Source organism: Gasterosteus aculeatus, chromosome 21, assembly GCF_964276395.1.
Source record: "Gasterosteus aculeatus chromosome 21, fGasAcu3.hap1.1, whole genome shotgun sequence".
Classification (NCBI taxonomy): domain Eukaryota; kingdom Metazoa; phylum Chordata; class Actinopteri; order Perciformes; family Gasterosteidae; genus Gasterosteus; species Gasterosteus aculeatus.
Window position 1 is genome coordinate 4985860 of NC_135708.1, and position 13280 is coordinate 4999139.

The window sequence follows — 13280 nt, forward strand, 5'->3', positions numbered from 1 at the left end:
CACCACAGGTGCACCACACAGCGATACCACAAGCACTCGTTTACAGGTTGTGCTGTTCCTATGGAGACTTTTAAAAGCATTTTTGTGTCCTTATAATTGTATTTGTACTCTGATGTGATGCAGGTGTAAATGGGTGGGAACCGGTGAGCATACCAGTTTACACACACACACAATCCCTCACAGCGTTGTGGGTTTTTCCGTCGGTTCTACCAGGTCCTCACTGTTCTCTGACTGTCTCCCAGACTGGCAGGGTCATCAAGTTTGCCGTGAACCACGTATTCGCCTCCTCCAACAGAGCCAGCCAGGTCAAAAATCGCATTGCCGTCGTGGTCACTGATGGCAAATCTCAGGACGACGTGGTAAATGTCCCATTGCTGCGTTCAGGTGCCTCAGTGAAACCAAGTCATGGTTATTTGGGTGACCCATATTTGGAAGCCATGGAACCTCAAGGAGGGAGCAGCTCCCAGCATGTTGGGGAAAGCTGTAATATTGTTAATATTACATCTCTGTCACTGTTCTTCCAGCATCCACTCTACGATCTAAATGGAAAGCCTCTCCACCATTCACTGCTGCCTGTGTCTCCTTAGGTGGATGCCAGTGTGGAGGCCCGAGCTCAGGGCATTACAGTGTTTGCTGTTGGAGTCGGCAGTGAGATCACCACCTCAGAGCTGGTATCCATCGCCAACAGGCCGTCATCTGCCTATGTCCTATACGCCGAAGATTACACCACCATTGACCTCATTCAGGGTTCCATGGAGCAGAAGCTCTGTGAAGGTTGATATCTAGTCCCTCTCTGTACTTGACATGTCTATAAGGACTCTTCTTAATTCTCTGTGTTACAAGTTCACGCCTTTCTTCAAACAATAACCTCAATGTGACTTGACAGATACATTCCATCATGCAGGTTGAAGTTGAGTCAATGAGTTTAGTCATAAGGGACTTGAGGAGCGCTGGGTACCTGGTAGTTCCTCCCACTTCCCATTACACTACATTACTATGCGTGTATTCATTCCTTTAACAAGCACTTAATCATGTACCTCGTCCGCTTGCATTAGGTCAATATGTTCTAAGTTCTCACTGACTTGAGGGAAGAGCAGAGGGAAGCAGAGAGTAGCTGCAGACATTGTGTCCCCATGTAGGAGAAGCAGGACTTGACATCAATAAGGGCTTCATCTTCTTGCTTTCACTGGACGTTCCATGTTTGCGTCATGGGTTGAGCTCAGGCTTTGGCGTGAGGTTTGCGTAGCTGACCGAATGACCTCTCTTCTTTCTAGAGTCTATTTGTCCAACACGAATCCGGTGGCCTCTCGGGATGAGAAAGGCTTTGAGCTGCTGCTGGGCATGAACATTCAGAAGAAGGCCAAGAAGATCCCTGGCTCTTTGATTTTGGAGGCCGCTTACGCTCTGACGGCCTCCACCGACATTACTGAGGACACCAGGTAGAATTTACAAATCTATCAGTTTACTCCATCAACTGTTGTGTGTATTTAGTATGTCGACCTCTTCCTCGTACCAGGGACTTCTTCCCGGAAGGCCTCCCTCCTTCCTACGTGTTCATAGCCACCCTGCGTCTAAAGGGGACTTCTAGCCGGCTGACCTTTGACCTTTGGAGGGTGCTGTCCAAGGATAAGGAGATACAGGTCGCAGTGACACTGAGTGGAAAGGACAAAAGTGTCGTCTTTACCACCACTAGCTTAACTGCAGAGGAGCAGAGAGTCGCCTTCAGAGGCGTCCAGGTTGGTGTCGGGTGGAGTTTATAAATACGACAAAATACCAGAAACACAAAACATGTTACTGAACAATGAAGTAATAAAGTATTGTAATATCCGTTGCATGTCATTTTTTTATTTTATGTCAACGGTCCTCTGACAAAATGTAGTAATATATTACGTCTTCCCCGAATATTCATTCGTCACATACGTGACCTTTGGGCAGCAGAAGCCTGTGATGAAGCTGTGGTTCCCTCTCCAGTCAGAGCTGGAGGAGGAAGGAAGAAAGCTACAGTTCCTCCAGCAAGGGAAGTTAAGCCAGGAACACAAGGCAGGGAAATAGGAACTAAAAGAGGAAAGCCCAAACACTGTGGCAGCATTGTGGTAGGATCCTTCAATCAGTATGTATTATGAGTCGTGCTGTATTATACGGTCTGTTTGATGTATGAATCAAACCTGATCGTCTAAATCACTCAAATTATTCTAATGTATTATTTCACAATGTACACAGTATTTTGGACGTAGCGCATATGATTTTGAAGGGTCTTGTTAAGCCAGGTATCCCAGCATATTATGTCTCAGCTCCTTTCAGTCGTCAGATGAAATGACTCCCAGTTAAGGATTTGTTGTACTTGAGAGGACCTTAAGAAATAAAGTATTTATGAAATATCTGTGCCTCATCTCAGACTCTTTATGACGGAAAGTGGCATCAGCTCAAAGTCCTGGTGAGACCACGTCAGGTCAGCAGTTTCCTGGACGATCTGCTGATCCAGGAAGAACTGCTGGAACCGGTGGAGCCCATCTACATCAATGGGGAGACCCAGGTTGCTAAGAGACGGGGAACCGACCTCCCTGTGGCCGTGAGTACAAACGAGCCAACGTTTTGACTCAAAGTGCAGGGGACACGTGTGTCTGACTCACGGAGGAGTCAATCAGAGGGACGGATTCAGGTGTATCAAGCAACATTTAAACTGAGGAAATGAGATAATATTATACAAAGTGAATAACTGACTAGTCTGTGATAAAATAGGTGAAATCTCTCATTTGTCCTTCTGTAGCTCATCTGTTTGGCTCTCATAATAATTAAGTCATTTCATTAATAATCCACTACTTCTTACCCAAACAACATTTCCATTTTTCTGACCACTTGTCTTTTTATTCAGGTGGAGATTCAGAAGCTTCGTCTGTACTGTGACCCTCATCAGAGCGAGAGAGAAACGGCGTGTGAGATCTACTCTGTGGTGAGACAACTATCACCTCCCACCACATGTAGGCCCCTCGGTGTGCAGCACACGGCCTTGCAGCGGTCCTCACCCACCTGCCGGCGTCCAATCCAGAGCCACACGGTCCACACAGCACACAGCTATCTCACAGTCGTGACTGACGGAAGTCATGTGACCCTCGTGGCTCATTAGTCAGTCAAGTTCACGTCCACCAAAAGCATTTGTCCTTCCATGACGCCATAACCGAATGTCCTGTGAAGAAGGACGTTTTTCCGAGCCTTCACGATAGACCTGGTCTGGTCCTCCAACGGCCGCATAGGCCGAACAGAGCGGCCCCTGAAACGGGACGGTCTGTCCTGAGGGGGGACTTTACCTCCACTGCCCCCGTTGCCTTGACAGTAAAAGCCTCATAACAAAAATGTATAACATGCAGATAGAGAAGGTGATCTTCGGTGACTGCTCGGTCCTCATGAGGACGCACCCGCTGAAGTGAGACCAGCTAAGGAGTGGACAGTGACGAGCTGTCCCTGTATCCTGCTGGAGGGGAACCAGAGCGCCACAGATCAAGAGATGAATGTGTTCTTATCCACTGTAATCTGCCCTGTAAAGGTCACATTGTGTACTTCTGCATGTATCTGCGTGTGAGAGGCTACAATGATGATAATGACAATCACCTTTTTCTCTTGTCCTCTGTCTCATGCAGGACGATGAAAGGGTAAGTGCAGTGTCTGTCCTCTGTTCTCCTTTTGCAAATTACTGACATGCTGGATAAAGAAAATGAGAAGAGCTCATTAATAATGATACGGGGAGGAATATGAATGTGTTCTTATGAAGGCTGGATGTCACCCACGTCAATCAGTATTGATGCTGGTTTTATATTTGATTTGATTGCATTAATGTTTCAATTGGGATGTAGAATAAATATTTGAGCTGCTACAGTGTAAAAGTAATACTGCTGTTTAAAACCAAATTATTCTATTAATTTCGACTTTTGTTCATAAACTAGTACTTTTTAAATAAAAGTGCACTACTTTTGAATTCATTTGAATTGTGTGCATAAAAATCGACCTGCACTAGTTCTTATATCAACAAATAAATCCTAATATAATACATCTAAAACTCTCCTCGGCAAAACAACAACACTGTTTTTCTGATCATGTGAAGCAAAGGTGAGTGCAGAGTGGAAATGACTCCATAAGTCTTACTGTTGGTGTCCTCCTGATGCTTTATTGTCCTCACGATGAAGCTTAGACTGTGTCTCCTCAGTGTCCTCTGAATCGAACAGCCACCGCGGACGAAGAAGACTGCGACTGTGTGGTTGGACCACAAGGGCAGCGTGGGGCGCCCGGTCCCATGGTAAGACGTGCGCACACGTCCTCACTCGTGTACTCGTGCACCCACACGTCACCTGAAGGAGGTAATGGACAGTACTGATACAACCACAGCTATTGTTACTTTGTTATTAGAGTATTCAGATAAAAAATAACTCTTGAAATGATGGAACGCAATGCAGTTCTTGCACAACGTGCACACATTTCTTTTGTGGCAATAATACATCCGCTCCTATTGGAGTCAATGCTGCATCATTCAAATGGAGGTTATCATAACCACTAGTGTTAATGTACAAACTGGAATGTACTGACGTACAGTATATGGAGAGGAAGACAGATCCTCAAATGGAACACTGGAAAATAGAAAACATGCTGCTTCATAGCAGAAAAGTACTTTTCCCAACCTCAACTTCTGTCCTCCAATGGCCTCTAAGGACATCTAGTTGCTGTGAGTGACGCACTTCTAATGTTCACCCAGAGAGGTATTTGGAATCTCCTGGTGTACTTTATGGTGAGTTCCTTAAATATGAAGTACTGAAACACACCGTCCATTTCAACAATTTAGCGTAATCAAGTGATGTTTATTGTATAAGCAGCTTTTAGGTAGAAATATCTATCTGCTCATCCAGGTCAGAGGTCATCATGTAGGCAGGTCGAGGATGCCGCTCACCTCTGCAACACTTTCCAGCTCTTCTGGGGATCTCTAAGTTGCTGCGTCTTGACCAGATACGTAGTTCCTCCAGTATGTTCTCGGCCCACCTCGGGCATCTTACCAGTTGGACTCGCCCGTAAAAAGTCATAAAGGAGGCGTTTCAAGGTGAAGCAGCAGTGGCTGCACTCTGACTTCCCTTCAGACGTCTGAGCTCTTTGACCTCTCTCTAAGTCCAACCATCCCACAAATGAAGCTAATTCTGGCAGCTTTTAACATTGATCAGATTCATCACTACCGGATGCTCATGACTATAGATACCATGCAGGGCATGTGTAGTGGCCATTTGTCCTTGGGATGAATGAACATTTGTGTCAAAGGGCCACTGATGCACCACTGGTTAGTTTCTTTGACGCAGCAGGAGAGCGGATTGTCAGAGCAGACTTTCCTTTGGTTCCGTATTCATTTTGCTTACAAAACAAGCCAACAAACACATAAACTTTGGCTGCCTTTCCTAATCTGCTCTCATACGCTGTGGCTGCTCTCCTATGCTGGTAAAAACAATACGTCACCCAGGTGCATGCTGGTCCTATAACTGGCTATTACCCATTTAATTAGTCGTCCAATTAACCAAAACTATGTGTACTCAATAACAAAAAGTGAATCTACTAAGAGTTTGGCGTTTGTTGTGGCCGATGCACGACTAGCGCTGATGTCCAACAGCAAAGCACCATTTGGGGTAAGATTAGGGAGGCGGTCCCAATAATCTCACTCTAGGTCAGTTTCTCAATGGTTCGCCAAACAGAACCATAGAGGACCAAGGGCACCACCCAGTGAGTCCGAGAGGGCAGAGTATGCAGAGCTGCTGATTCGCTGCATGAGCACAAGCAGTAGTAACAGAGTTTCTGTGCATGGCTCCAAATCACGTGACCCAAACGCATCTCCCTGCATGGAGGGGCTACAGCAGGGGTGAGACAACATTTTCAAGTTTGACAGACGGGTCGGGCCAGTAGCTGATGGATGGAGAGTGTGTGTGTGTGAACAAATATGAATTAGAAGTAAAAGCGATTACCTAAAACGTATAAGGTAACGTACTCTTAATTTCAGTGGGAGCAGTGTAGCTGGTCCCTTTTCTGCCAGAGCGTCAACGTTTGGTGTGTTTGCTTGTGGCAATTCTGAGGGCAGATCTGAGGTGTTGATCACGCTAAACGTCTGCTCTCAGCCAAACACAGAATCCTCTGTGTTGATCGTTTGTTTAAATTTGTCTTGAGAATAAAGTCAACTTGGCTTTTTTCTCCTGTAGCTTCACCTTCAGTTCATGCATGTGTGTCAGTATGTCCACAGCAAACTCAAAATCACAAAGCCAAAGGGCGTCGCTCAGCCGTGGAGAATCCTCAGCTTTCCCGTTTAACTACTAAAAAATCTCCCCTTTGAGCTCCCACACTCGCCGACATGAATTTTACAACATCACCACGCGGTCGAGTTGCAGTGCAGACAGAACTTCCTGGTGTAGTAAAAGCACATCCAGCTCAGGGTTTTCCCCTTTGCTTTTATCTTGGATTCACTTCAGCAGCCCAGTGTTTTTTCCTCTTAAGTTTGGCGATCCATCAGTGGTGAAGTGTGCACCGAGGTTCAGCCTCTCGATGACCGCGGACACGGTGAGTCACTGTCCTGCTGCTCTCTGGACACAAGAGACCTGCTGTCTCTCCATGCATCCTTTCAAAAACTCAAAAGCTCCCCTTGCTGGCTTTTGATAATTAGACTTGTAGTAAATGACGTGCCTTGGTTCTTGAATAGCCGTTTGTCGTACAGTAGCCGTCCGTTCTCGCCTTGTCTGTTCACCGTACTTTGGTGAAGACATATTGAGGTGTCCACTCCTCATCACACACCCGGCACTCAAACGACTTTCTCTTTCTTTGGTCCACTCGTTGTTGCAGAAGGGTTCAATGCGGGGGCAGAGGTCAATTAGTGGCAATAGAATTGTGTCCGGCACCAGTTTGTCTGGTCTCCTCAGTGGAGAGCACGGTTGTCCTTCGGTCAGAAGATCGACGATTTGATTCCCGACGCCGTTAGTCTGCTAGTCAACGTGTCCTTGGGCAAGGCACCCGATATTCAATTCCAGTCATTTTACACAAATGACAAATTTGCCTCTGAGGGCTTTACAGTCTGTACACATGCGACATCCTCTGTCCCAAAACCCTCACATCGGCCAGGAAAAACTCCCCAAAAGTGAGAAACCCTTCCATGGGGAACAAAGGGAAGAGACCTTAGGGAGAACGTCAGAGGAGGATCCCTCTCCCAGGACGGACAGATGTTGCTCCTGTGACTACGGTGTATGAATGGGTGAATGTTGGTTGTTGTTGGGCAGGTGGCTCTGTGTGCTCCTGTATGCGTATGAATGGGTGTGTTGCATATCCCTCCCGACAGGTGGTCTGACGCTTTACTGCTTCATTGGGTGATTTATTCATTTAAATCACCCAAACAACCTTAACAGCTTTTGCCTTTCGGGGGGAGGGGTGGCACTAATACCGCCCGTTAACTGATCACCATTCGTTCCTTTTCCTTTCGCGGTCTTTTGTCAACCATTCACTTCCAGTTTTTTACCCAAGCCCCGCCATCAAAATAAAAGCATCAAACTCTAAACAGGAAATGCACAACAAAATCAACCCAATATGTAATAAAGGCAAAACATTCATCAATACTCACAAACTGGGTAAGTTACAGGGTGAATGATGACATATAGTGTAAAAGCAGTTTGGTTGGAAGATTAGAAAAGCGCTACTCAAGTGAAGCCAATTCACCATTTACAAAAATGAAAAGTCAGGGAATCACAAACGTTTTGGCCTCCATTCATTTTAAAGATCATTTTAAGACACTCCAAAATGTGAGAGACCCGGAGATCAACACTGCCTACCTCAAAGTATGTCATTTTTGTCTCAGGGTGTCCGAGGGGAGACAGGGAGGGATGGACCACCAGGGCCTGATGGTGTGCCTGTAAGTGTCCCCCCCTTTTCCCACTTTTTTTTACCCTGTCTTCTTGCTGCAGATCATTTTCAGGATACAATTTGTATGCAAATGATATTATCAGCTTATGTTATAACTCTCACCAGGGTTATGACGGGAAACCTGGGGAGTCTGGTGCTTCTGGATCACCAGGAATGAAGGTAAGAAGTAGCTTCTATTACAACATCTTCAAGGTACCACAAAGCAAGTCTCAATTTCTACTTACTGCATTTCATAATGGACAAAGTGTCTGAATGCGCTCACCTCTCCCTGTTAAGTTCCTTCCACGCGGTGTTATTCTACATTTAGATCCGTTATCTATCAGTTTGTCCACCTTTCTTGTTCCACCCAAACTATTTTTATTAGTCACTATCATTGATCTGCAACTAATTAGTGCAAAACAACGTGAAAGAAAACTTTACTATGCTTTTTCTTTTGTGCTGATCCGATTCGTGAGTTCCAAACCATGAGTTTTAGCATCAGGGGATGGATAACCCCGGATATCTCTCAGGTCATGATAACAACATCTCCAGGTTTCGCCCTGTTAAAAGTTCACTACTTGTATGAGGTCATTGCACTTGACCATTATTAATGCAGAGGTATGGAAGAAAATGCTGAATGGATTTCATAACGTACTTCTAAAATGACTTTGACTACATGCTCTTACTTACTGTCATGCCTCTGACAGGGAGAAGGTGGTCCAGCAGGACCAAGAGGGGAGCCTGGTCTAGAAGGCATCAAGGTAGATCTTTAAAGAAACACTTGTTTCAGTGTCGTGGCTTTTCTAACCTGCTGCCAGTACTGATAATAACTGAGTCTGCTGCCACTGCCCAGGGAGAGCGAGGGGAACCAGGCTTATCAGGAGATCCAGGACGCCCGGGACCCAAGGTGGGACTCCCTTAATACCAGTTGAGACAGAAACTGATCAGATGTTGTGCTAACCAGAATAATAACGGACTTTGGAGAGGGAGCAGGTGTCTCCGGCCAGCCGCAGGTGGCAGTGTTTCCTGTCAATCTTCTTGGATGTTAAACATTGTGCATATTCATGTTTTATTAATATGCAATGTATGAATGTATGTAACAGTGGAAATGAACCCGTTTGTTGCTACCAAACCTAATACGTTCCCAAATGAAGGACACTACTCACAGGGACAGAGGGACCATTTTCGCCTTGAACTACTGGTTCAATCAACAGAGTTATTTCAACGTGCAGAGCACTCACTATGATCATCAGAAAGATAAAGAGATTTGTATTCGTAAGACATCAAGCCTCGTCTGGCATCTCACCTCGTCTCCAAGTGTCCTGATGATTTCCTTTATTCTTTCAACATATGAGGCCAGATTACTATAAAAAAGCCAGAATGCAGAAGATTCATGTTAATCTCACGTGGCAATCTAATTAAATATTCATAATGAATTTGTACATACAAAAGCCAAATGTTGCATTCAACCTGATTAGTGTTGTGATTGGATGTTAGCGGTGCAGAGTAAGAGATGAAAACAAACGGAATCCACTTTGCTGTTGATCGATTAATTGATTGATCGATTTGCCACCTCTAATACGGAAACGTTTCAGGGTTTGCAGGATGTCTCCGTGTCCTGAGGGCTCATTTGTAAAACTGTGCGAAGGATTAACAATATTTGTTGTGTTCAAATGAAGAGATGTGGGTTTGCCAAATGATTCTGGTTCAAGAAACCGTTTATAAATGTACAGCATAAAAACTGCTAGAACCCGTCGATGGAAAGCTAGATGCTAACAGAGGAACCGAGACGCCAAACAGCAAGTGCATTCCACCCTGATTACGATGATATCTGAGACAAACCTTCCCAGTTATGGGGAAACAAACACCAAGCCGCCGAATCACATGACTGCTTGTCATCATAAATGCTCCTTTACTTTTCCATTTTCCAAGACAGAAATGTGTTATTCCAGGGATTTTTCAAATGACTTCATGGTCGGGGGGGAACTTTCACACTTGAGCGTGAAACGTCATCTGTCGCTCTGCACTGGCTGAGGAAGCTGTCACTCTTCCCCATATGTGTCTGCCCTGATTCCATTGGCTGTCGGTTGCAACAAGGGGCTTCACTTGAACATCGGCTCATGATTCGCTCAGATGTGGAAAAACTGCACATCACTCTGCAGCGACTCTCCTGTGAGGCCTCCACTAAAGCCTCTCTAGATTTGTTCTGCTTGACTCACAGTAAAACCTCTACACCGATACTGTGCTATCACAAAGGAGAGGATTAGCCAAGGTCCTTTTAAGGGATACAGCCCATGCAAATACTTATTTTACTTGTTTTCTGTGTGCCATAAAGAACTGGTAGTTATGCAGAGATATGGCAGTCTTAGTGTGTGGACTCTGAGCAGAGGCCAAAAACGCCTCAGTGCTGGAGAAGTTCTCAAAAGAATACAAAAAAAGACAAAGACCACTGATAGATACACAATGTGAATATATTGAACATCAGGACCTAATGTCATCATTATTTTTTTACAGGGCGAGAGAGGGGATCAAGGACCAGCAGGAGAAGCTGGACCAATGGTAAGATCTATTCATTTAACTATTTCTGTGTAAAGATAAAGTGAAGTAAAGTCCACCTTTAGCTGAGAATGAAGGCGCTCTTCTCTGTGTGTGTGTTGTCCTTTGTCTACATGGACGGGACAGTAATAGTGTTGAATCTGGCTGCCACTGCTCTCAGAGTGTGCTTATCATCCAACCAGGGGGAGCCGGGATTAACAGGCACCGCTGGACCTGCTGGGCACCCAGGACCAAAGGTCAGTGCAGGCTGCTCCTGCTGTGGAGACAGATCAGTGTGTTGGAATTAAAAAGTAAAGACATTACACTCATTGATGGTTTAGAACCTTCGGCATTACTACTGTGTGCTGCTACAGGCTCTTTGGGGAAAACCTTACACCAGATGTTGACACCTGGAGGCAGCGATTGGCTCCCATTCAGCCCAAAGAGCGTCTGTCCCTTTTCCACCAACAAGAACCAGGTGCTGGTTCGGAGCCAGAGCTAGAGCCGGTTCGGAGTTGGTTCAACTGACGAGCCTCCAAAGAACCGGTTTGCTTTTCCACCGGCTAAAGAGCCAGCGCACTGAGCGCAGAGCCAAGTCCTACGTCACAGTTACGTCTCATCTTTCCCAGCAACGTTAGCGCGGCGGCGCCAAACACAAACACATCATCAACAATGGCGGACGTTGCTTTGCTATGGATGTTCATGGCTTTGCGGACCTACATCGACATCCAAACACGGCGGATCAAACATGTTCGCGCGGCTCGCCTTTTTGCCTAGTAGCGTCCATTGTGTTGTTGTTAGCTCGATTAGCTGCTATCGAAAAATGGCGGATCACAAAGTTTCTCTCGTCTTGTTGGTCACGGTAACCCCGCCCCCGGCCGCTGACGTGAGCGGTTCTTACTTCCAGACCAGCAATGAGATGGTGCAACTTAAGAAGCACTTTTACTGGTTGGGAGCTGGTGCTTTGGTGGTGGAAAACCAAAGAACCCATTTGAAACTAGGCTCTGGCTCCCAACTAGCACCAGTTCTGCCTTGGTGGAAAAGGGGTATGTGAGGTCTCACACAGACGTGAACAGACGTTCATACAGTTTTTTAACTTGTCTGCCTCGAGCGAATTGCATATTGCAGTTGCAAACGGCTCGTCTTGTGTGAAACTCTGTCTCCCTACAAATGCATGTTTTCCAACAGGGAATTATCTACATCCAACCAGACGTCTCCTCCATGTTTAATCATCACATGAGGGCTCCCATTCCAGGGTTTACTCTTAGGTGGAGAGCGAAGGGAGCCAGTCAGTGTTGGAACCATTGGTTGGTTGCAAGGTGATACTTCGGACTTTGTCTAGAGTGTAGCCTTCCAAGCGTATCTTGGTGCTAATGATGCACTGGCATCCCCCATTTGGGCTCCAGTTTCTATAGGTTATCAAACTTCTGTACTTTATTTTTTAACACCGGGTTCTGCAAATGAAAAGGGAGCTTTTTGTGTGAGGAAGGACACAAATAATCTTTTCCCACGTCAACAAAGAGATTATCAAACAGACAAATGCTAAATTCAGACTGCAGATGAATTCCATTCATTCCTCGATTCAGAGCTTTAAGTGAGACCGTCCACACTGTTATTTGCCAGTGATCAGATTGTATTTATAGTTCCAGAAATCATTCATCTGATGAGTTGCTGTGGTAAAATGTAGGCTGATGACGCAGCTTTACAAACGGAAAGTGGCAGCAGATGATTTATTTCAGCTTCCGTTAGTGCTCTGCTCAGAACGTCCGCACTTTAAAAATGTAATCTGAGCATCCATAGCATCGGGAGGAAAAGGGATGTGTAGAAATCGGATTGGAAAGCATTTCAAACCACCCCCACATGTGGTTTGGATCCGATTTTTTCAGATCCAAACTTACTAAACTCAATGTGGATGTGTGAAACAATAACTGGGAGAAAACGCTCCCCTTGTGTCACCAGTGCAGGAGCACACGCCACATTCACATTGTGGGTGGGATGTGTGGTAAAGTAACTGGAAAAGGACCAGTGGCTTGATGAAAGAGCCCATGCACACATGTGCAAACATGTGGACACGCCCACCAGCTCCAAGTGTGTGATGCTATTTTCAGATTTCCCTGAACTCCTTTGAGTGTTCCACCAGTTGTACTCGCCTGCTCAGTAATTTGTTATCAAAATAAGCTTCTTTCTCCCACAAATGTGCTCTGCACCAACTGGAGGATGGTGGCCCACGGTTGGAGCCCATATGTGTGCATGTGGAGGTGGGGGTACGATGACTGGCTTCTCTGTGTTCATTCAATCACTCCCCACAATTTGGGGAAAACTAAATGCTGTCAGTATTGTTTATTCTTTTTAAACTCAACACATCTAGAAAAGTTTTAGTACAATAACACAACGACACCCAACTGACACCTGTCCTTCCACCGGTGGTTTGATCCTCCTGATCCATGTGGATGTTTCCTCGGTCCAGACATTCAACCCCACACGGTTACTGCAGGCTTCCCTGTGTGTGTGAATGGGTATAAATGGGCAGGTACACGTATGGCAGCTCCTGTCATCTCTGTGTGAACGGCTGGTGGACAACATGAAGTACTTTGAGCTGTTGGAATACTCCAAAACAGAAGTAGAGTCCATTCAGTGAGATATTGAAGGTCTACCCCCTTACCTAGATCTGCTCTAAATGAATATCAGAATAAGTCCTGCTTTAAATGAAACATGTCAGCTGTTGTGATGTCTGTAGGACCTGTGTGTGTGTGTGTGTGTGTGTGTGTGTGTGTGTGTGTGTGTGTGTGTGTGTGTGTGTGCCATAAGTAGCTGTCTCACTCTCTGTCTCTTTGCTGGTTACGTTTTGA

General features: G+C 45.6%; 1 protein-coding gene across 1 annotated transcript in view; it reads left to right on the plus strand.

Annotated features, from left to right (window-relative positions):
• Nucleotides 1-1254: 1254 nt before the first annotated feature.
• The window catches only part of LOC120815228 (uncharacterized), a 33225-nt gene continuing 21199 nt past the window's right edge, over nucleotides 1255-13280 (plus strand). The window contains exons 1-11 of the mRNA XM_078096957.1: nucleotides 1255-1439; nucleotides 1517-1736; nucleotides 2396-2569; nucleotides 2873-2950; nucleotides 4199-4288; nucleotides 7853-7906; nucleotides 8023-8076; nucleotides 8604-8657; nucleotides 8750-8803; nucleotides 10411-10455; nucleotides 10635-10688. Of these exons, the coding sequence (XP_077953083.1) occupies nucleotides 1255-1439; nucleotides 1517-1736; nucleotides 2396-2569; nucleotides 2873-2950; nucleotides 4199-4288; nucleotides 7853-7906; nucleotides 8023-8076; nucleotides 8604-8657; nucleotides 8750-8803; nucleotides 10411-10455; nucleotides 10635-10688 (1062 nt within the window). The remainder of the gene's footprint in view (nucleotides 1440-1516; nucleotides 1737-2395; nucleotides 2570-2872; nucleotides 2951-4198; nucleotides 4289-7852; nucleotides 7907-8022; nucleotides 8077-8603; nucleotides 8658-8749; nucleotides 8804-10410; nucleotides 10456-10634; nucleotides 10689-13280) is intronic.